We start from the raw sequence: 23990 nt of genomic DNA, 5'->3' as shown, positions 1-23990 counted from the left end.
CATAAAGCTATTTAGAATCAGCTTTGAGGCTAGACTGCAGGACGGCCATGGTTCCAGAAAAATGAATTAATACAATAATATGACTGTTTGCACTGGACCAGCGTTCATAGGATACAGCTGGGAAGTAAGAAGAGTCCATTTTCACAGAGCCTATCTGCAGTTTTAACAGTTACCACAAATTGCATCACTTGACTACCAAAGTGGGTGGCTCAAGGTGGTGGTAAATATGAAAAGTTCTGCAATGTTAAGTAAAGTAAGTTGTTGTGCTTTCAAATAATAAAAAGGGAAGCTTGAAGGTGGTCAGAAATGGTAAAAATCAAGTTTCAGGTGGTCGAACCGACATAAAAGAAATCAGAACTGCTACCTGTCCATTTTCCATGATAGCTGTGGGATACATGGCGCTGCTAGGTCGGTCCCGATGGGCTGGCAGCAACATCATCATCTCCCGAGAGTGGCGATACTTATCTGGTAGAGAGGGAGAGCCTGTAAACAAGTGAGAATAATCACGTACACGTGACAAACAACAGCCATGTCTTCGCATGCCCAGTGAGATAGTCCACCTTTGCAATTTGGTCAGACGGATGATCTTACAGGACTCAAGAAAACATGGTGCCGAGCCCACTAAGCAGCTAACTGTTGGTGGGGTGCATAGCACGAGGATGAAGTAAGAACTGGCTTGTTATATACAATTAAGGACATACCATGTAAGGTATATAAGATGTGTGGGTCCCTAGTTGTATGTTGCAAAGTACCTCCTCTTAAAAAAAAAATGGGCATCTGTGTGGGATCAGTTGCGGCTGTGCTGTAGAGTGCCTGATGCTTCCTTACCCCATAAACTATATAGAAATGCCATAAAATGGAGCATTTTAAGACTGAACGTGGAAGGAAGGGTAGAAGCTTGAGATACACCATTCAGTTAAAGCAGGAAGTTACGGGAAGCCACTTCATTCCTCAGTTCTGGTGGAGATAGTCTGAGGTGTTGCCATTTAGCTGCTGATAGCTTCCTTTTTGTTAAAGCAAAACAAAACCCAATAATAAACAGAATTTTCTATTACCATGGGTGGCACTTTGCTTATAGTGCCACTGGGCAACATACGATTACTACTGAGCATGTTGGTAGACTGAGCCATTTTATGACAACAGGATGTTTACCAATGCTTACTTACATAGTAGGAGTGTGCTTAACTATGTGTTATCTGTGTAGCTGTCATTTAAGTTCTTAGGGTCGTGTAAACAGCTTCCTGGCTTGTGGAGTTACTTGGACTCATGTCCTTCAAGGTGAGTGCCATGTTACAGTATGCCTTCTGAGATGCACCAGCTGACAATGGATTTGCCAGAAGAATGATTCTCGTTAGTGGCTTCCTAAAGTCTGAGACTACTGATACACACATCCCTTGGGATGCACGGTATTAGGCAGGAATTGATGTTCTGAAGCTGCTGGAGTGAGCTTTAATTTGCACTGATTATTTCATTGCGTCACAAACACGCACTTAACAGATGGCAGCAGACAGCGCATTACAGAGCCATGCCGGCTTTTGGGGAATACATGCCCCCTTTTGCAAACTTTCCACAACCACACACATTACCTGGACAGCACTCCAACATATGAGCAAAGGCATTGGTGCTGGTTAATGCAGCTTTTACCCCAGCAAAAGCAAACATGCAGTTTTTGGGACTGATATTCAGCACACAGTGGAAGGAACAATGTGTCCAGCAGAATGCAAGATAAGGTCCTACGACTGCAACAATTCCATCAGGGGTGGCAGATCCCAGATTAATCTACACCCCCACCCCAACATGAACAGCTGCAGAGTATCTGCATTCTAGTTCCGAACTCATTTTCTCCCCAGACATAGAATGGAAACATTATTAGACAACATTATTTGCTCTTATGTACAACATCAGCTTGGAAAACACAGTGTTAACGCTTTATGCTGAGTCTCTTCCTCGCACTTCACAGATAGTCCTGTTTCTGCATGACAGATGTAAGGATGCTGAACTTTTAGGTGTGCCCAGAACTACATCACAGCACAACCTACACTGTAAACTTTCCCCTTTTATTTATCTTGTCATCCTTGTTCTTTTATATCCAAGATGCAAACCACCTCTATCTGCCATCATTTTATATGGGATTATAGCTTCCACAGACCTTGCACTGCATGACCTGAAAAATCCCACACGTGCTAAATATGGTGGCAGAGTCTAGTTTACAAAACAGCTCTGCTGTTTGGTACCCTAAATTTGTGAGTAACTATAGCTATAAAGATTGTAACAGATTATGCCAAGTATCCAGTCTGCAAACAAAATTAAGTACTGATACTTCTGAATTGTGGGGCGCAAGAGGAGTGGCTATAACTGAAGCTTTGATTAATAATCAGGCCTGCTTCTTTGGACAGATAGCACACAATCATCATGGTTTCTTTCAGGGACTGGCAAAACTTAAAAAACAAAAGTGAAAAAAAAGCAGCTTTTAAAAGCTTCCAGAGCAGCCAGTGGCCATATAAAATGCTGCAGCATGTGTCAGGGCTTATTCTTTTAGCTTGTAGCTTGGTACACTTGATGTGTGCAGCACTGAACATACTATTAATGAGAAAGGAAAACCTATGCTGAAGCCAGAGGTAGTTTTTTAATTATGAAAATATTAATCCACTTCTAACAAGTATTAGTTTTAGGTTTATGTAATTAGAGTCCAAACTCTGTGAATGTTTTCTCCTGATTCATTATTTTTATTACTGTTATGAAAACAGTTCGCTCCTGCACCAAATCCTAACTTTTGTGCTTTAAGAAGGGAATTTTTAATGTAAGTATATGGGTCCTTGCAAAGTGCTGAGTAAGACACCAGGACTCATTTTCTACACCTTAAAAAGGGGGCTGTGTTAAGGAAGCAGCAGGGTGCCTGAAGAGGTGAGTCACTACGTGCCAAGTGGGAGTTGCTTTTAGAGTGCATTGGAGGAGCCCCAGCCATATTTTAAATAAAATTACTGACAAAAGCCTAACCCACTCCTGGCATTTTCCAGGCCTTTGTGCATTACAATTTCTGCTTAATGAACGCTGGCTTACATAATCATTTCACTCCAGTAAGGTTAGAGCAGTGCCCCTTGAGTCACCTCAGATGGAGCCAAGACACACTCTGAAGCTCTCACTGATCCTCCATACAACAACACTGTTACTTTCTTGACAGGGAAGAAGCTACACAAGGGTCAAAAGCCAGGTGAAAACTGAAAGATACATAGTTGTTAATCTGAAAAACAGAGTAACTAGTAATGTCTTTGTCCTTAGCACAGAATTAGAAAATTCTTCCTGTATTCTGATTACAATTCTATTTAAGATTTTTGTTCTAACTTGTGCATATTAGAACTAGTGTGAGGTTTGCTGCTTTAATCTGTTGTTCAGTGATATAATGAAATCATTAATCTACTGTCTTGTTGACTATCCTTTAAAATTTTTTTGGATTAATGGCTTTATTATTTTCTTTGGACAAGCCAAATAATTTCTCTGTGTTGCTGTTTTAAACACCAATGAAAGGGTCATTTTTGGTATGATTTAAATTCCTGCTGGATTCTTAATACAAATGGCCATGGCTTCCTTTGGTCACAAATGGAACTAATTATAAGGATACCCCTTTCTTCAGAACAGTGCTAGTAGCTAAGCTCCAGAAAGAGCTCTGCAGTTAAACAGAGCAGGTGGTACAAGTATCTGGATAATGGGATAGTGGTTTTTCACCTCTACGTTGTTTCAATCAACGAGAGGAGCATTTAAAGATCTGACAAAATCCTAGAAATTCTAGATAAACGTGCTCAGGTTTAAAGCCACAGGTGACAAAGATGCTAAGTTGGTAAATTTAGGTGGCCTTTACAAAATGAATTGTTGGCCTTCGTATACTTCCCATCTTAGAAGTGGTTAACTGCAGCATCGTGACTATCGTAGCTTTGTTGGCAGTCTCAGCAGAAAGGCCAAGGTTTGGATGGGTCATGGCGACTGAACTATCCTCTCACCTCTAGAGGTGGTCCCTCCAGGACAGAGATGAGGCACATTGGTGGGGGCAGCGTGGGGAAGCTTGCACGGCTGCCGCCCATGCTGTATCTGTTCTGTGGATAAATAGAGGGCTTCAGCCTCCAGTGTTGTCAATCCAGCACCTTTCACCAGCACTAAATTAAAAAGAATATAAATAAATACCAAAAAAAAAAAGGTAAAAAAAAGGATAGAGGTGCATTGGCAGAGCTGCACATGTAATGTTTGTGAAGTACCTTGCTCCAGCCAGTGATACTGGTCTCTCATTTTCACAAGCATCAAATTCACCCAATTAAAAAACAAAACGAAAGGAAAAATCACCAAGGAGAAAACCAAAGCTGCATTACCACAGTGGAACTTAAGTGTAAGGGCTTTTTCTTGTTACAAACAACTCCATTCCAGACAGCGGTGTCATAATAACCAGAATAGTGACTTGCACGCTGTGAAACACAGAGAGCATCTGGGACTTTACTAGAAGTGAAATCCTGTAATCAATGGGTAATGTCTGAATGCTGTGCTCACCTAACTCAAAAGTGAACAAAACTAGCAGAGAAGAAATTGTGTCACAGGCTGTCAAAACATGTTAGTAAGAATGAAGAATAAACCAGATACATATATTGAAGTACTTTTCAGAATTTTCTCTTACTGTTTCCTCATCTGCGGTCATTTACACTGTCTAGTTCTCATCTCTGGGAGGTGCTGTTGGCTCATCCATCAGCACCATACCCTTTGTAGCATTCATCACTGGTTTCTAAGCAACAGCGAAGAATACAGTAAAGAAGGAAGTTGGTGATGCTGTGAAGTCATCAAGCTCAGAAAGACCATCACAGCCTGTCACTGTGAGCACTGGACTTTTAAAGTGGAAAAGAGCCTGAAACACTGATCACCAAAACCCCTCAGATCCCCCAAAAGATTCAGACCTTGCGTGCCAGCTGAGGCACATCTATTTAGGGATGTCTTCCTGACATGACAACCCTGTACTCAGTTCCACCCTCTCTTTCCTGTTATGCCAGTTTCATCTGGTTACTTTACTATTGTCATTACTTTCCTTCCAGCCTTTGGTAATTAGTGAAGCTATTTGCCTTTATTTGGAGATGGCCATGTCTCACCTTCCTACTCCATTTCATCCTTCAATTAAATCACTTTGATGCATCTGTGTCATAACAACAGCCAGTCAATTAAGATTTTACTGCAAGATTGAGCAAAAAAGCCCCAAGCTGGCCCAAGAGAAGAGGCCCTTCTGTGTATGCTCTGTCCATAAGGAGATGTACAGTTCCCCTGTATGGGAAAAAGGAGTAAGATTTAAATATCAGCCTGTATCTCTGACTGTATCCCAGATACCTTCTTCAGACGCCTGTGAAAAGAGGTGTAGAAATTTGTAAACCTGCAACTGAGAATTCAAAATGAGAGGGAAAAAAACCGAACTTGAATATCAGTTACCAAAGTCAGCAGATTGCACAGAGTAGTTTTGCTTCAGCTCTGAGGCTTGGGAGGAAAACGATTAGCAGTACCAAGACCAGCTACTGTAACAGCAAAGGCAATATGAGTACCCCATAGGGTCTGTTTTGACATTTTTCCTTTCTTCAAGAACATCCCAGCAGGGAAACCCTTCTTTAACACCAGTCCTTAAAGTTCTTATCTTTCAGCATTCATTGTATATATATGCTGTTGTATACATACATTTCTGCTAAACTGCCTCAAGTTCTTTTTTGTGCCATAATTTCAGTAAACAAGTAAAATGATTTTTTTTGCCTTTGTCTTCATGATTTCTAAATACTGTACCAAAGACTATTCTTGTTTTCCTCTAGATTGCCTGCCACGGTTTTGTGAAAGAACAATGGAAATCATTATGAAATTCAACTGCCTGAAACGAGCATGTGTCAAGAGAGCCATTCCAAACACTACTGAAAAAAACCCCTATTAAATCCATCTCTGGAGAATGAAAACCATTTTTTTAAGAAATAATTTTTGGAGGGGCATTTACAGCTCCAAAGGAGAAACAGTGGTGTATTTCAGTGTCGGTGGTTTTTCACCAGTAAGTCAGCAAGGTTGCCAGGTTTAGGGGGATGCCTGCAGGTCCAGGTAACCCTTCATTTGGGTCCGTCCATTCTTACCTCGAGCACTGGAAGGGGCAGAGTTAATCATCTGGGACGGTGCCGAGTGAGTAGAGCTCAGGCTTGAGGTGGAAGGGCTAGCCTGGGACGAGGATAAAACAGAGACATTGGTGACTAAGCCTTGGTACCTGAGGTTAGAGTAAACAAGCTGTGAGAGGCAGAGAAATCGAAGAGAGCGCTGAGCGGATCGGTGCATTAGATACTGACCTGTCTCAGATCTCCTGGTGTAGCCTCTGTCTAGTAAAAAGCTTCAGTGCAGGCCACTACTGATCTGCAGTCAGGACTGCAGGACCCATCTCACCCCCTGCCCAAACCATGAGCAATACTAACCGCAGATGTTGAACTGGTCAGATAAAAAGCATGCCGACTAAAATCTCACTTTCTGAAAGCAGCAGTGTGATCTTGGCCACAGTGTCAACTGTCACTGTACCAAAGCAGAAGATTCCTTCCCAAAGTAAACCTAGCTGAGTAACTCCATCATCTTTCTTGAACAGTGTTAGATTCTACCTGTTCATTTCTTTGAGGAAGTATCACAGGACAGATCCAAGCCTGTGCACAGGTGCAGCATACTCCTGAGCATAACCCTCCAGAGCACATGCAGTGCTGTTTCTAACAAGCACTCCTGGCTGTGCTGGAGGTACCTGCATGTGGTACATATCCTCAGGCGTCTCTCCCACGGAACTGTCTGTTAGGATAACCAGGTTCCCTGTTTCACTCGAGGTGTGGGATGACAGAGAGGATGACGAGTGTCGGACTGAACCAAGCAAGTTCAGCGGGCTAGAATGAAAACAGAGACAGAACAAGGGCATTATTATTTTTTGAACCTGTGTTTCCATTTGTGAAGTCTGATTTTTTCCAAGCTAGTAAGTACCTACAGTTACCTACTGCTTTAGGTCACCTCTAGATGTCAAACACTTTTGTAAAATCAGGCCCAGTAAGCTTAAACAAATCCATATGTGCGAGCTTCATGTATGAAAGAAGTGACAATAAGGTTACATGTAAGACAGCATAGAATGTAGGATGCAGAATTTCAGAATCCAAAACTAGGTTAACATCACGTCATGATGCTGGGTGCATATTTATTTTGTTTATAAAAAGACTATTCTGAAACCACCCTCATTTCTAATGCTGAAGTACAATGAGTGGGAGTACCTTAAAAAAACATTCCAAAGGAAGCCAAGCACAAGACCCACAGGTCCAACAGTTTTCCTTATTTCATCTGTGGGGCCTCACCATTACAGTTGAAGGCAACTTAGCAGCTGACAGTAAATTAATACATGCCAGTTGGCGTGCAGGCTGCACCCTGATCTCACTCATTTCATTTTTTGTCGTTCTGAATTCACATACACAAATACTTACTTTGTACACTGCAGAACGTCCCTAGTTTGCCCTAAGAACTAAAAAAAGGCTTTAAAAAGTGAGGAATTCTGAGGCAAAACATTTTATCACCTAGGCACCAATTGTCAACTGCTAAGCTGCTAAAGTGGTGTAAGAGCTACTCTAAATAGTAGAAAGAATGGCACCATCCTGGATTCGTGTACTCAGGAGTAAGTTGCCACAGCTTTTCATGCCAGCCTTTACGAACAGCTAAGCTATATAGACCCACCAAGAGAAAAAACCATGGAAGAACAATTGATATTTCCTAACTTCAGTGACATTCCTGTCACTTTTTCGAACTGGCACAGATATATACATTTTCAAAATAGGCAAAATAGGCACTGTTTTGCTCTGATAACCCAAATTTTTACCCTCAATCATCTCAGGTTTTGTAGATGGGTATTCAGTTTGAATAAGCACCCACACTTTCAGATGTTTCTGTGAAGGCTGAGCTACTTCTTGGTATTCTGATCAAAACAACTTGGCAGCCTTTCTTATATTGGGGTTCTGATAAAAACAATGATGTGAACCTTTTTTGATCCTTAGAAATGGGTACATACTGAGTTGGCTTCTAAAAAAAGCAGTATAATTTTCCTTTTATGGTAGAAGGACCCATTTTTTTGCTGTCTGCATAACAGAAGTAGGAGAAGTTGGAACCTCCAAAGTCAGATTGAATCGGGGGATCCGCGTGGCAGATGTGTGTTTCTGCTTCTACAATAAGTAAAGTGATGGAGTAACAGCTGGAGGTGTTCAGCATTTGCTGCAAATTGGATTTCTCAACTTTTTGATTGCAGTCCTCAAACTTCAATAATTCACACTGAATGAAGATGAGAGGCACTTCTGCCAAAACTCATCCTGCTCGCTTAGATCCTCAAATCATAGTGCAACAGTGTGCAGAGATCCTAGGTATTTCAGTAGGAGAAAAAAACCAAGGGGGTACCTGTGTCGATGCACCAGCTTTATGCTCTCTGGGCTCATAGGTCCATGTGACACCAAGACATTGCTGCGTGGTGTACTAGTGCCAGAACAGGCTGGACTCAGCTTATCCAAACCAGGTAATTCCTGCAAAGGAAACTTACTTTAGCGAAATTGGCCATGGAAAACTACAGCTTTTCATCTTGTGGGAGTCCTGATCTGTTTCTATGTTCTCTACAGTTTTCCTCAGTTATCCTGCATTTCCACAGGATAAACAGCTTCAGTGCTTTACACTCTGTTGATTTCCAATTTCAGGAATTCGGGAGGAAGATAGAGGCATAGTGTGGCCCAAATTAAGCCACCTACATTTTTCAAAAAGAAAAAAGTGGACTCAGAAGTACAGATCTTGTCCAAACTCTCAAGAAAGGTAGCAAACTTAAACTGGCTACTTCAACCTGTACAGATCTCATCTGCTTTGCAAGAGAAAGGCAGGATTTTAAAATTCTGGTGCTGTTATTTTTGGCCATCCTTGCATAGTGTTCATTCCTAGGAATGGAGGGGAAAAGCCTTCAAGTTAGAAGCTACCTTAGAAAATACGTACTCCAGTTGGAAAGTAAAGTGCTAACACACATATTTCAAATAATTCTTTTACATTATAGAAAGATATCCTTTGGTTTGTTTGTGATAATGTTCAAGAGAGTGTCTACTTTCTGCAAATTTCTGAGACCCAGCTGGCAAAGTTATCTCAAGTATAGTTGCCTGGGAATACCACAGCAGAGCACGTAGAATGAAAGGTGTCATTACTAGAGGATGGTATTTGTACTGCTGGTATATACCAAGTGGTGTGAACCACGCTCTGGAGGCAGTTCTGGTGACTAGATAGGAACCAGAGACCCATAATAGTGCATGTTCTGATCACCAGTTGGATGCCTGATGCAGCCAACAGGAATTTCTGTTGCTGTCTGTATAAAACCACTTCTGGAGGGCCTAATCCATGTCATGCTACTCCAAATTATGGCAGTTCTTTCGAAGAGCTATCTAGCAGTTTCTGTTAATCTTTCTTCCCCTCTTTTACATAATTTTCTGCTATGTAAGACAGTAACAGAAAATTAAGCTTTGCGATTGTTTTGTGGTACAACAAAGAACATACAGATATTAACAGTTCTAGTTTAAATTAAAAGCCAAGTTAACATACTTAGTAGGACTTCCTTCTTGCACAGAAATCAATACTTCTTCTGATAATTTGGCAATCCAGTAGGTTCAACCAATGCTGTATCAGCCCAGTTCTTTTGTGAACCTTACTGCAACTCATAAAAGTTTAGTGATAACTGTGAATAATTCAAAACGGGAAAAATGACTTGTCAGCTTACATGGTACAGACTGGATCGCATCATCTGGAACTGGTCAATGAGCTTCTTATGCAGGGGACGCATTTCTGGGTGTACAAATTTCTCATGGACTGCCAGACCCACTCCTAAGACATGTACCTGTTAAAAAGAAAACATAGCATCACAAAACCAAATAAATCGTGCCTAAGAGAAGCCTGTCCCACAGTTCTGTCCATGTGCGAGGAAGTACTGTAAAATATGCCACTGTTCATTTGTGAGAGAGCTGATAACTAAGCAAGCCTAGGAGACCTGGCAAGTGCAAATTACTTCAACAAGTACTTTAAGGGTGAGACAACTACATTTATGTCATGTTGGATTACTTTTAAGAGATAACAGTAAAAAATTCCCAGATTGATTCTCTCTCCAGAGTGAACAGCATTATGTCCTCACACAGATAATGCATCGTGACAAGGAAAATTCCTTCCACCCGGTGTCAGAGAAGGGGTCAAAGTTGCCCACAGAGATTTCTAAAAGGAGTTTCTGATAATTGAGCTGAACAGTGGCAGTGTGGCATGCAACTCTTTCTGTTGCTCATTATTTATTTTTAAAGGTCACTTTTTCAAATGTCAAACACATAGTATTAGTGATTGAATGACATTATATAAGCTCCCAGATGAAAGAAAATAGTAATGACAGCAGGCTTAAGATGTATATGATTCCCTACATGATCTAAAGTCTGTACAAACAATACCTAATTAATCTTCAAACATTCTCTTGAGGACTGAAGGGAGATAAGCATTATCTTTATTTTACAGATGGGAAACTGGAAATGGAGTTAAGTGATTTGTTGAAGAAACAGGCCTAGTCGCTCTGTTCAGACTTGGACACATTGTTTAATGGGTATATCTTTGCCAAACTTTTAGTTAAGAGGGATGTGATTTTCTGATTTCACTCCCATCAGAGCATCTAGCTAGCTTTATCTACAAGATGTTTGATGGAGACACTAAGGGAAAACAAAACTGCAGATAATACAAATAGGCATCAAGTTTTCCTATGTGCCTCTGCCAGACAGATCAAGCCTGATCTGTCCTGTCTCTGATTATCTTTGAAATTTACTGGGAAGACATAATTCAAAATGCCAAAAATGAATGGCAGGCTTGAAACATGGCAAGATGTCTACTGCATAATAAATGGAGAAAACGAAATTCATGTACTTTTAGCAGAGCTTCACCTCACATCCCATAAGGTGAATAGCTTGTTCATAAACTCCTTGGCCATCTTCCCCCTCTTTTTTGTTTAAATGTACTAAAACTCATTGCTTCTGAATGAATCAATGGGATCTGATATGTTTACACTGACTGCTGATGAATTGAGACACTGTAGCAATGTTCTTTTGCATCTGAAAAATGGTACCTGTTCCTGCATGAGTTCCTTGAGCTGTGTGATCTTCTCTGCATCTCCAGGGTGCTTTGTGATATAATCTTTATCAAAAAAGGCCTGTGGGGAAAAAAAAAAAAAAAAAAAAGTCTTCTGCTTACTGGAAGATACTTTGTCATCCAAAAAGCTTAGAAAAACTAAACATATAAAGCTAACAGCAGCTGTTCAGCTTTATAGCTTTTAACACTCTGGGATCCAGCTAAAGCTAGAAGACAATTTTTGCAACCTAGATGATTCTGTTGAATCATGAATCTGACCAAGTTTCCCCATGTGATAAGCAATACCACTAAGCCTTGTATCATCCAGTTATTTAAATGTTAGAGTTTCCTTCACATAACTGCCTAAAGTTAAATTGAGTAAAGTGGTAACTGATGTAAAGCATGAAAAGCGTTCTCTTTGTGGCTCTGTAGGGAAGACGTGTCCCACGCTCCTGGACTGCTGCTGCCATTTTTCACCCTAGACTTACCTTTTGCAATGCAGAGTTTTAAGTAACAGTTTGCCAAAGATTATGCCAGATAAACATACCGCATATAAGATAATTTTAAGGTTACAGTGAATCTGAGATTACGCTAACAAAAATAATGGTTGAGTCGCACAGATTAGTGGCTTTTCCTGATTACAGGCCCAATCAGTCTCAACTACCATGAGTCCCACTGCCTCTATTGCAAAATGGATTTATAATGTAAGCAGCACAAAAAAAAAAATCTGCTTCACTCTTTTTACCTGCCAAGTTTCGTTCTTGAAAAACCCCACTGCCAGGCATACCTACTTCAACACAATATCCAGCTCCACCTTTGGATCCTCCTGTTGACATGCTGCTATGCAAGCACTGATGCAGAATAACCAAGCAGGATTTTTAACCTCATATTTAGATAATGTACATGAAAATGCCTTATCTTATTAAGTCATACTTTCTCTGAAACAGAAATGGAAACAAAATTGAAAAAAGGTGACACTAAATTCAGAAGCAGAGCCTGGCTTACCTCCTGGTATCGTGCAATTCCCCCATTAACAGCTGCATCAATCACTCCATTCAGACACATGCTGAGAAGATTAATGTTCCCATGCATTTGTTTATGCTGGTACTGGCTTATCAGTGTCCTCAGTTCCTGGTTTTTGTTCTCAACCACTTGAATGGCATTTTCCAAAGGACTTACTTCAACCTCAAAGGCAATAAAATATATTTTAATTCCGTGGACACTTAACTGAGATTTATTACCTTCCCTGTAATGAAATTATACTCTAGAATTGTTCAGTGATCTCAGTTTTTACTGCTTGTAACAAATTAGCTACATTAACAAACTTTCCTGTTGGCAATGCTGTGTTTGAGGTCACCGAGTTGTGATAACTTCCTTCTGTTTACTGAAGACACGGCAACAATGTCACTGTGCCATCTTTTGACTCTGTTACATTCCCATGCTTACATTCAGCAATTATTTAGACTAAGTGGTGGAAGAAGGACATACTTCGTCATTGCTAAACTCCGTCACTTTAAACTGCAAGATTTCAGCCAAAGGAGCTTTAAGTTGCCTATCCCATGTCCTCAGTAACTCATCATTTCAAACTCCAGTTACAGGAACTATGAATGTTACCAGTTCTCTTCTCTCCACTTCAAACCAACGAGAGATCCCAGGCAGACTGTGAGTCAAGGTCAGAGTGGTACGTTCAATCCACAAGCTCTGCAAAGAGTAATTTGGGATGTGAGGTACACAGTGAATCACAATCACATCATCTGTACTCTTAGTACAGGTGCAAAGGGGGAAAAGTTCAGAAAATAATATATTAACCTCCCGAGCATTAACTTACTTTGCAGAATGTCATGCTGTAAGTCACTTGAACAACACAACCAGAATTCAGTATGCTCTAAAGCAACACATTCAACATTTCTATTAATTTTTAGAGGCTGACCACCAATTCTCTCATGGGAACCAAGAAGATACTGTGGACATATGGCAGTAAAAAAAAATCCAGCCAAATAAAAAAAACCCCATCCTTGCTTCAAAGTGCGTTTCTCCTGGCACTAAAATAAGTCACTTTTAAACTGGACGATGCTTTAATCAGGTCAGGTGTTTAACCACTGGACTCCACAGCTACTTGTTATTTGAGTTACTGTAGTAATCTTTGGTCATCAGCTCAGGATTACTTGAAAGGTTACATCAGCATAAAATAACAAGACAGTATTCACCTTGAAGAAATTAACTTAACATTGCTTATTCACTACTTCTACCTTAAATTCATTCTCCTTGTCCTTTGGGCCTTTGTGGAAGGGCCTGTCATAGCGGAATTTCCGGATGTTGTTGACTCTGTAAAAGCTCTTTATGCGATCAGGGACACGGTCCATTTGCAGCACATCTATATTGTCTGGGATTGGAGTCACTGCATAGATCTGTAAATCTGTCAATTATATGGTCAAAGAAAGTCACAGGACATCAAACAGAAAAGCTCTCTCTGCTTTGGGAAGAAACAGAATGGTGAATTCAGAAAGTCATCGTCCTCTTTGTTTTCCAACACTCTTGCAAGTGAAACAACAGAACACTAGGATAGAACTAGTAGGGGAGTCTACAGAGTTACAGTACTACACAGCCAGGTTAACCGAAAAGGAAGGTACCTGAGGATGTACAGAGTATGTAGTGAGACATCCAAAATACCTACAGCAAGCAAAATCCAGTTCCTATTAGTTTTAATTAGAACTAGGTGCCTCATTTGTGCAGGAACTTTATTCATCTTGATGTACTTAGGTATCTACATATCCAGTATTTCCCTTTGATATATTTCACCTTAGATACTTCAGCTTTGTCTACAAACCAAAAATGTCCTAATTTAATCAATTTACAGTCCAGTTTAATTGAACTAGTTGAAACTTAGTGTTACAAACAAGACCTCTGCAAGCATCAACAAGCCAACCAAAATACACATACAAACAACCCTTCTGCCTACGAAAGTATCAGTGTTCTATAGTAACAAAGAGTGAAAAGGACATGTTAAAAGACAAGTGAGAAACAGCAACCCATTTCAGGAGACTTCACGTGCTGACAATGTCCTTCCGGTTGAAGTCCTGCACAACATCCTTGCTGATGTCACACAAGCCGTGTTCCCCTGACTCAAATCTCCGAAAGTCTCTGCAGACCCATTACACGTTACATGGTTCAGTCCTTAAATGTATATAGCATTGTACTGGTTGCATCAAATCACAGTACAGATTAACAGTGAGAAGAATGACGTTGGTAAAGGTTAAAACAGGGATGTGACCAAGCACAGCTATTTCCCTTACCCATCAGATATGACCTGCATTACTCCAAGTAACGAGTGACCGTTCCCTCCAACAACACATAGTGCAGTGAACCACTTTGCATCAGCTGTAGACAGGTTTACAGCTTTGTCCATAACTACCCTACCTAAGGCACTCAGGAACCGAGGGATCCAAGCTGATGACCTTTTCTATACCTTCCTCCTTTGTGCTCTATTACAGTTCTGATCGTAGGGTTCCCTTTCACTGAAGGATACACTGGGCATCACACTGCAGTATGGAGTCATCTGGGTGGTTTGGATGCTGCATTGCAATGGCCTGTGGGAACTCGCTCAACATCCTCTGCTGGAAGGCTTCCAGCCTCTCGTAGTCATGGCCCCGACACACATATTCTTTGTTCTGCAAGAGGGACAAGCATAAATTAAGTCTCCTTAAAAGTAAGTTAAATTCTAATAGCTTTTATATCGCTTTAAATTTTAATGCTTCAAAACCAAAGATAAATGACAATGCTAATATGAGAGTAAAATGTGCATTTAACACAGCTGATAGATTTTATTTCTTCCTTTTTCTTTACAAAGTATTTCATCAGGAAGTTATAAGTAGACTATTCCACTGATCTCTCAACAGAAAGATGTCTCTGATCCATACACACGTAACATTCAGTCCTACTGTCTTTTAATTGCTTCTCAGACAACTGAAAAGGGACTGTTTTTTAAATGGACTGTACTGAAACATGTCAACCGAAACTTAAGACTGTCACCAGCTTGGCTGTTCTGCACTGGGAAAGCTGCTGTCAAATAAGAGTTCACACCAGATGGATAAAAGTCCTGAGGATTTCATAGAACAGAGGGAGATACATGTTTATCAGTTTACCAGTTATCCTTAGAGAGAAGTCATAACAAACTGTTCACAGAAATCATTAATGATTGCTGCACTGTCACAGCCATACAATCCACTTCTGATCATGTTGATCGTCCTTCAGGAACTCCCCAGTCTATAGCGCAGTAACGTGGAAAAGCCTTACTAAGAATTCTCAGCGGCCACTTAGCAAATTCCCCTTCAGCCCTAAAAGCACTTTCCTCTTGAACAAAATTTCATTTCTGCTAGTAATGGAAAGCTTGCATTTAGATATGCCTCTTAAGGCATTAAACCTCTTGTGCAGAGTTCTTGGATGCTTTTTTGAGCCACCTCAAACTCTGAACAGCAGATACAGGATTTCTAAAGTCCTCAGTGTCATCAAGATTGTATTCCTGTGTCTCAACCCTGTTTACCACAAAACACAGTTCTCATCGGTGGTAACGTCTCCTGATGCAAGACCAATCAAAGCAGGCAAATTCCCTGATTCTGGTGGTTTTAATTCTCGTAACAATAACAAGAACTACAGGGAGATTTTTCACCTTCATAAAACAAAGAAAGGATCCCAGCAAACAAGAACAGTTCACCCTGTCCTATATCTTGCATTTAGAAGCCGCAGTATGTGCAATAATGTTTGGTTAGATGCTCTGGAAAAAGGTTCTGGTGCACAGCTCTTGATCTGGTAGCAAAATCAAAGAGAAAGGAGCACCTCCCCATCATAAAACACAGCCAAGGAGTGCAGTTATCTTTGGCTTTGCATTTCAACTGTATGGAACAGACCTCATGTTCAAGCTGTGACATATGTCACACTGTATGCATCAGTCACAGCAACCGATGAACTGGGAGAAAAACTGTATGATGAATCTTGACAGTTCAGTCTGTAATGCTCAAACTTTGCAGCTATTATTAAATTTGGAGTGAGTCCATGTTTAAAGGTGAATCTCTTCATGACACTTAACTGCATTTTCTATTTTAGCTTTTGATGGCAGCAACCCAGAAAACTGTAAGCCTATAAATAAAGTTATTGTGATTCTAAAAATAATGCCCTGAAAACACCTCAAAGATAAATTTAATGGACTTTTCAGACAGATGCCAACACAAGATCTCTCAACATGGCTTCTCAGGCCTTACTTGAACTTCTAGTAAGTGAAAGACATGGACAGTTTTAATTTACTTATGTAGGATGGCTAGAAATAGATGCAGAGATCACAGGAATGTGAACAATGACTCTTCTAGACAAAGGGTCTTCAAAATCAAAGATGCAGAAAGAAGTGGTTATTTTCTGTCTTAGGCTATACAGCAACAGAAAAATAAATGAGAAAAGGGCTTGGAGTTATTTGATCAGTTTAAAACACTTCCATGTCCATTTGGAAATTTTAAATCCGTGTACATCTTCTTCTTCTCTAGAATAACTGCTTCCAATCTCTTTAGTGTGATCCATGCTGATGTGCTTGCTAATGGGCTTAGTCTGTGCTCCGCAACGTGTATGCTGTATGGATCATTAGAGAGAGAAAGGAGGAGGATGACTTTTAACGAGATTGCTACGTTAGTAATCTGCTATCAGAAGTACTGCTACCAAATATAATTGCAGAATTAACAAGGATTATAATTATGTACGCTCGTGTTCGCTCTTCATGTCTCCAGCCAAGTATCCATACCGTTACACCATTGTGCAAGGAGTAAGTGCTGTGCACTGAAAACTTGTGCGGTGTTAAACACAGAGGCCATGCAGGATCCACAATAAACCGGTAGGGTCCATAATATAATAAGCTAAGCTGGATTCACTGATACTACACTTCAACTGTAGCAATGCTTACATGCCATAATTGCTTTGTTGTCATGTATTTTCTGAAGCATCTGTTGTTAGATATAAAAAAAGAAATTGTCAGTTTTCTCTGGAGGCTGTCACAAAGGGGTAGCTACTGCTTCATGCCGCAACACTTGTCACTTCCTCGGATTCCTCTGCAGGTGCGTTCTACACACTGATTCAGGCTGCTACATTACGGCACTGTTAACTTCATCTTTGAACAACATGAAGCCACCCTTTATCCACTGGTATTTTCACCTTTATTAATTCCAGCTTGCCTTTACTTCCCTTGCCTGTGTTTCTGTTAAAAGACTGGCATGAAACACCAGTGTTTAAAAGCCAGTTAAAAAACCCCCAACAACTTAGTAATCAGAGGGAAATTTAAGAGTGCAGTTTGCAAAATGGTACACAGTTTGGTGTTTTGTAGCTTCTTGCTGTACAACTCAGGAGTGGTGCCACCTCTTGTCAAACCATTTCTCTAAAGAGGACATAAGACATGCACCTCTGGTCTCCGAAAGCACGTTTCAGGCTAGCTTGTCCTGTCAACCTAGATGGCATCTACCATCAATTTTCAGACAGCTGTTACAGCAGTTGTCAGATTGTATTCCTTCCTTGCTCTGAACTAGCAACAAGACATTGTGTGAATAAATATCCATTTTCAGTTTGATTCCTCATTAGGAAAAGAAGATAATTTTACTTTTTAAATGGATTTCAGACCCAGCTGATGCTGTATACACCAGCAGACAGTAAGCTCAAAGTGAGGATGGGTCTGGAGAAGCTGCGAGGCTTTTGTTGAAGAGAGAGGAAATTTTCACTTGCAGATAGCATAAGAGAGTCATCAGTCTGGTATTAGAATCCTGCTGTCATGTGAGACTTTTTAAAGCGTGATAATTTAAAGTGATGGAAATTATTTCAGTAATGACCCAGCACTGGTGCAATATAGCATTTTGCTTAATATAGAGGCAGTTTGTGCTGCATCTGCAGATTGTCAAAAATACACATAGGCATGAGTCAAATTTCTGATCTGTTCCTAAGAACATTCCCGATGGACCACATCCTTCAGTTCGGCCCAAAGCTGTTTCCACTTGTGCAGGCATAAAAAAATTAAGCTGAATGGCAGACATCATATCTCCACAACAAAAATACAAAGCCTTAACTGCTGCTCTGAGCCTGGTCACTTTGTCATATTTTGTATAACTCCGGCTTACCCGCAGGAAAAATGGGAATTTCCGACCATAAAAACCAACTCTGAAAAATTCAGGTTCTAAGCGCTGCTGTTCCATGATATTATCATAATACGTAGCTTCCATTTTCTGTGGAGAAAAAAGATAGCTGCTATCAAACAACCCTTAAAGCTGCACTTAAAACATTAGACTCTCAAGATACATTAAAATATCACGTTACTCTTTTGCCCCCACAGTTTTTTTATGAAAAGACCAAAATTCTGTTGAAGATAGAAATTATTAATTAAACAGTCTACATGGTGGGACAGGCTACAGTATCATCATAATCATTTTACCTTTTTGGAAATTTTTCTGTTGTATCTCATTTTAAATTTTAATTTTTTTTGCATTGCAGAATTAATGGCAAAGCTGAGATTAAGATCTATGTTGCCTGTCTCACAGTGTCCTATTCTCTCCTACAACTCAAAATCTATACCACTGTCAGGAAAGTTACCAATTCAGTTGGTTTTGCTTTAATTGAGTTGAGGGGCATGAAAGAGGGTGAAACAAAATTAAATCTTCTAACAGCTCTGTGCACCAGTAGGTTTAACATTGAAGAAAAATGGGATTTGAAAAAAGTAAAAGGACTTTTCTCTAGTTCTAATTATTAGTTTGGTGGCACTGTGCTAGCGTTTACATCAGGAGTGGGATTTCAAGACCTCCTGCCAAACTGAATCTGAGTTGAAATGCTCACAGGAACTGCACTACAGCGAAAAGAGCTTTTTTATGAGAAGAATCAGTCTGACATCATTGCTTCCACTGCAGAGAACCCTGACAGCAGCTTTGACTTAAGTGTTGCATCAAGGTTTGGTTCTTGGTTTGCACAGATATTAACTCCTTCTCTAAACGGGAGAAGCTCTCAAAATCACTGCAGGAAGAGTAAAGGAATGCACTGAATAATGCGAGTGGCATAGAGGAAGATTCTTTAGAGTGGGGAGAAATCCAGGTGAGTTCAGGTCAACACAGTTCAGATTTAGGAAACCTGAACAGAAAACATCACACTCAGGTGAGCAAAAGGATGAGTGACCTGGTTAAACTGATCAGCTGAGATGCTCTTCACCTGCCAGCCAATTAATCCAAATAATAAAGAGGCAGTAAAATTAACTAATTTACTGATATTTTAGGAAATAAAGTCTTGATGCATGACAGTAAGTTTGTTTGCTTATCATTTATGATCACTTTACTGATACGGTATTGCCTGTACACCAGGATCAGTTTTTCACACTGCCCTATTTTAGATGTGTACAACACACAGTGCACAACCCATGGCCACCCCTACTCTCCTCAGGGCCACTTTGAAGAAAACAGGTTCTTCAGAAGTGCAGTCCATGAGACCTAGTTAGACCTGTATCTTCAGATCAGAATAAATTTGACTTTTAAAGAAAATTTAAACCACTGTGTATAAGAATACTTCCACATCGCATAAATAGTAAAATTGGATATACACATGCTACTCCAGGGGACAAAAGCAGCTGAGCTATTTTAACATTCATGAAGTTTTTAAATAACAACCAGAACTTCAACTTTCTGTGACTGAAGCATAATGCTGCAAACGTGCCCCGATTTCATCATGTGTTTGGTTTTACTGGAGGACCAGATTCTTGTAAGTTGGTAGGGGTGCCATAGTTTGCCTTCTCCATTCTTTCTCTCTTGTTCCTCTTATGTCAACTGAGGCATGAGCTGCCCTTGATAGTTTTGGAATTAAAATGAAGTATCTATATATTGTTTAGGAAAGAAATAAAAGAAGATATTTTATGCAAAAATATATAAAAATATGAATTGCAACAGCAATCCCAGCACCCGTGTGTGTGCTGTCTCGACATACTCATGGGATTTTCCTGCTAGCAGTTACTTCAGTGGACCTACAAAGTCATCAAAATGATTCAATGCAAAGGAGTCGCTATAAATGCAGGGAGCTGTATAGGGAATATGACTGTTTTTTTGAGTTCAGAATGTTCTGAGAGGAGAACAAAATTCCCTGGGGAATGACATGGGAGTCTGCAAGGAGAGGAACTGCTGCTACTTACCCGAATCCAGCTGAGGCTCTGATAATCATAGAGACTCTCATACTGTATGGCCAGTTCTCTGCACAGCGGGATGCCAAACTCCCAGCTCTGTGAAAGCAATGCAAATCACACTCACAGCAAACGGAATATTGTTGCCAACTCAGATGAGGGGAATATGGAAACTCAATTCTGGGAATTAATTTTCTATGAAATGTCAGGGATTAGATGTGAAAATGGAACGTGATGAAACAGTTTCCATTAACTATCAGATTAATTCCTTCTGCAAGATGGTAACGCAGGCATATGTTCCACTGAAATTACACACACATGCTGCCCGTTACTGACAGTTCACTCATGAGACTGGGAAAATAATTTGGAGAAAGATTAATATCGCTGACAATTTTTCTTCTTGTTAGACACCCCTTCACCCCACCCCCACATGTCCTTTGCTCTCTGCGCTAGGACTCCCTGAAGTGAAGGGTTCAGGCCTGGCCCCCAGCTCAGCACTCCCCCCCTGGGCTGCTGCCGCCTCCTGAGAGCACCAAACCCAGGAAACACTCACGGCGAGGGACAAACACCCCCAGGACAGACCTGCACCATCCCACTAACTGAACAGCTGTATTCAGAACTGAAAGCAAACCTCATCTGTTCCCCTGACAGTCTGCACACAATCATCTTCCCTAGTTGCTGTTCTCGTCTCCCTCGGCAGCCAGGAAGGAGGAGGCCGAGTCTGTGCGTACCCGCCTGTGAGGAGGCTCCCCCTGACCCCACTTAGCTTCTTTGGAGTGCTCATTTCACACCCCTGAACTGAAATCTCCTCTCCCATCATCTTCTACCTGCATAGACTGGACACCTTTGGGGGGAATGACTGTTCCGTACCATACTCATAGAACACCAAGGTCTCAGCTGAACTTTATTGGATTAACTTTTATGCATTACTGGGCTAACTTGCTGCATGTTCTAACTGGGATGCTGTTGCAGTGAAAACAAAATTAATGTGTGAGTTAGACCCAAGTGAGTTACACCTTGAGTTTTAAGAATATTAATAGCAATATTGTAAACTATCGGTAATGGTAATCAACAGTAATTATGTAAAATATTAGCATTTAATATGGAAATAAATTTTTCTTGTTACATGTACCTTCACTTATAAAAGTGAATCTCTGCACTGTTTGATTTAGTGTATTAGGTACTTTACAATGCTTCCCTTGATGCACATACTTTCGCAGTTTCTGTTCTTTCATCCTCAATAATAGCAAAGCTGTTTATCTCTGAATAGCAAACCCAGTAAGTGTAAGAACCTTTTCTATTAAAAGGGGTAGTTGTAAGAACTAAAAAGGCAAAAATAATGATCCTACATCTCTTTGGCTTCAGTAAATTACAAAAACTTACATAACTACTTGCTAAGTAAAAGATTCTTTCAGAATCATTTTGGGTATTCTGACAGCATTAGTATTTTGGGATGATGGGAAGCCTGAGTTTTATTTAGGTAAATACAATACATACAATAGGAAATGGACTGGAAGACCAGTTACTTGACTATTCAGAATATTACTTGGGTTTCTGTGATCTCAAATTACCAAGATTTTTGCTGTGGGTTGTCACCATGACATACAAACTGATACACTGCACTGAGATCAACAACATTAACCATTTAAGTGTTTATATCTGCAAACACAAACACCGTTGCTGCTTTTTATAGGTTTCAACATTCTTTACAGAGATCTTATACAGAGATTTTCAGTCCTTAGCTGATCTGTATTTACTTGGAAGAATGGAAAAGAAAACTCTCTTCTGAAACACCTGACCAGGCATAAATAGATTTTGTCAGAGAGTGTGAGCAGAATCTTGCTTCCAAATGGAATGCTGTGGCTAAAGCCTACATAGTTCTCTTATCTGTCTTCCAGACAGAATCAGAAAGCTAGCTGGCTGTCTTCCCTTGAGGTGATCCTAAAGATGTAACCTGTTCATGTTCCTTTTCTGATGTGAATTAACTTAACAACAGGTAACCACATCTCATTTCTCTTTATACCAGCTCTTCTACATGTACCCTGATGCTATTCCTTGTCATCCCAACTCAGGCTTTCTCTCTTTGTTTCAGTTAAGACTTCTACAGAGAAATCCCACTGTGCTAGCTAAATATTCTGTAGATACAATATGAGATAGAGAAGCGAAGAAACACAATATATAGGTAACTTCTTAGAAAGAAAAGAGTCTGCAGATATTTGAAAGGAAAAGAGAATGAATGAATACCCAAGTCACTGGGATCCTCAGTTTTAAAACCTGTGATGTTAATGAGTACCATCTTCACAGTGTAGAAATTTAGTATGTATTTCCATGTGCTATGCAAGTGTCACTTCCCCCTAAAGCACCCTTCTTCCCCCTTCAAATTATTTCCTCATGTCTCCACTGTTAATCTCCCTTGTTATTGTTTTCTTTTTTGCCAACGTCTGATCTGTTTGCACATTGTACATGTTATGTCCTTCACTTGAAAAGCACATTCACATGGTATTTCTTGCATCTTTCTCCTGTTGCACCAGCAACTCTCAGTTGAGCACCACTGACTGCACACAAGGAGGCACAGAGACAATCAACATGAATGGCAGCCTTTATTTACTCACACCCCAGTGTGCAGATTTCTTTTGGAAATACGATTCACATGGGGGTGCACAAGAGAAATTAGTTCAGATGTTGGGTATGGAGCACACGATCTAAAAATGAACTGCTTTCGAAGTAGCTTTGGGTCTCTCACGGCACTTGGCTGGTGCTAAGGAGAACACACCGTGCTGCTGTGGTGGGAGCTGGTCAGAATTTTTAGCTAATAAAATCTAGCAGGGAACTCGACAGAAAAGGCTTTGTTAGTTTTCAAGCTGTTGCTGTCCAGAAGCATGATCAATTGGGTTCGAACTGTTCCATTCACGATCGTCTTCAACTAGAAAACCTCGCGTTTTAACAGACAAAATCGTAGTTGTGAGCTAAAAAAAAAATAATTTTCATTTAAAGTTATGCCCTTGCACACAGGGCCAACTGAGCCATAAACCATTTCAAAGCACAGCAGAAATCAGTAGGAAGGAGCACACAACCAGAAGGTGGCTAGAAGCGTTTGGGGACCCCTTGTTCCTCCCCAGCATGCGGCTGCTACTGACAACGCGGTTATGACGGGCACTACTCAGCTCTGCACCCAGCGCCAGCCCTGCCGCGGGCCCCGCCACCGGTGCCACCACGCGTGCCCTCCGTTGGCATGCTGGTGTGTCAGACTCAAAAGGCAGTCTTGTGGCCACAGTTTTCCCCCATTCCTGTGCTGAAGTTTTCCCATTAAGCAGTGCAGAATCGTTACACCCTCTTCTGCCTGCCTTGGCCCCCTTTACATAGTGGAAGATGCCAGGAGCAGCATGAGAAACTTCACTCTAGAAATGTAACTGCAGGACACAGAACAACAAATCCCACTCCAGGGCCTGAGGAGGGACCTTCTTAGGGTGGTCCAGAAAGAAAATACCTGACACAAGTTGAGGGAAGCAAGTTTCTTGCAGCCCCTGAGCTGTTCCCTGTTACAGAGCAACAGAAAGAGGGCTGGAAGGCAGCAGCAGGATTTGGCTTCTCAGCATCTTTCACTTCCATAGTTTGAGTGACATACACACTACTTAAGTGGATTATTTAGTCATTCAGCTAC

General features: G+C 40.6%; 1 protein-coding gene across 13 annotated transcripts in view; it reads right to left on the bottom strand.

The window, feature by feature from the left end:
* Window positions 1–23990, bottom strand: part of DOCK3 (dedicator of cytokinesis 3) — a 225395-nt gene that overhangs the window by 10039 nt on the left and 191366 nt on the right. For 8 of the 13 annotated variants that reach the window (XM_055709450.1, XM_055709457.1, XM_055709452.1 and 5 more), the window contains 13 exons: window positions 20342–20428; window positions 18300–18404; window positions 14687–14828; window positions 13410–13576; window positions 12775–12861; window positions 12166–12345; window positions 11159–11242; window positions 9788–9904; window positions 8443–8564; window positions 6767–6902; window positions 6126–6207; window positions 3996–4148; window positions 365–483 (listed from right to left, as the gene is read on the bottom strand). In XM_055709450.1, the coding sequence (XP_055565425.1) occupies window positions 365–483; window positions 3996–4148; window positions 6126–6207; window positions 6767–6902; window positions 8443–8564; window positions 9788–9904; window positions 11159–11242; window positions 12166–12345; window positions 12775–12861; window positions 13410–13576; window positions 14687–14828; window positions 18300–18404; window positions 20342–20428 (1581 nt within the window). The remainder of the gene's footprint in view (window positions 1–364; window positions 484–3995; window positions 4149–6125; window positions 6208–6766; window positions 6903–8442; window positions 8565–9787; window positions 9905–11158; window positions 11243–12165; window positions 12346–12774; window positions 12862–13409; window positions 13577–14686; window positions 14829–18299; window positions 18405–20341; window positions 20429–23990) is intronic. The other 5 variants (XM_055709458.1, XM_055709461.1, XM_055709462.1 and 2 more) reach the window with 3 other exon arrangements.

This window comes from Falco cherrug, chromosome 4, assembly GCF_023634085.1.
Source record: "Falco cherrug isolate bFalChe1 chromosome 4, bFalChe1.pri, whole genome shotgun sequence".
NCBI classification, from domain to species: Eukaryota; Metazoa; Chordata; class Aves; order Falconiformes; family Falconidae; genus Falco; species Falco cherrug.
Note: the sequence above shows the minus strand (reverse complement) of the source record. Positions and strands in the feature narration are given on the sequence as shown.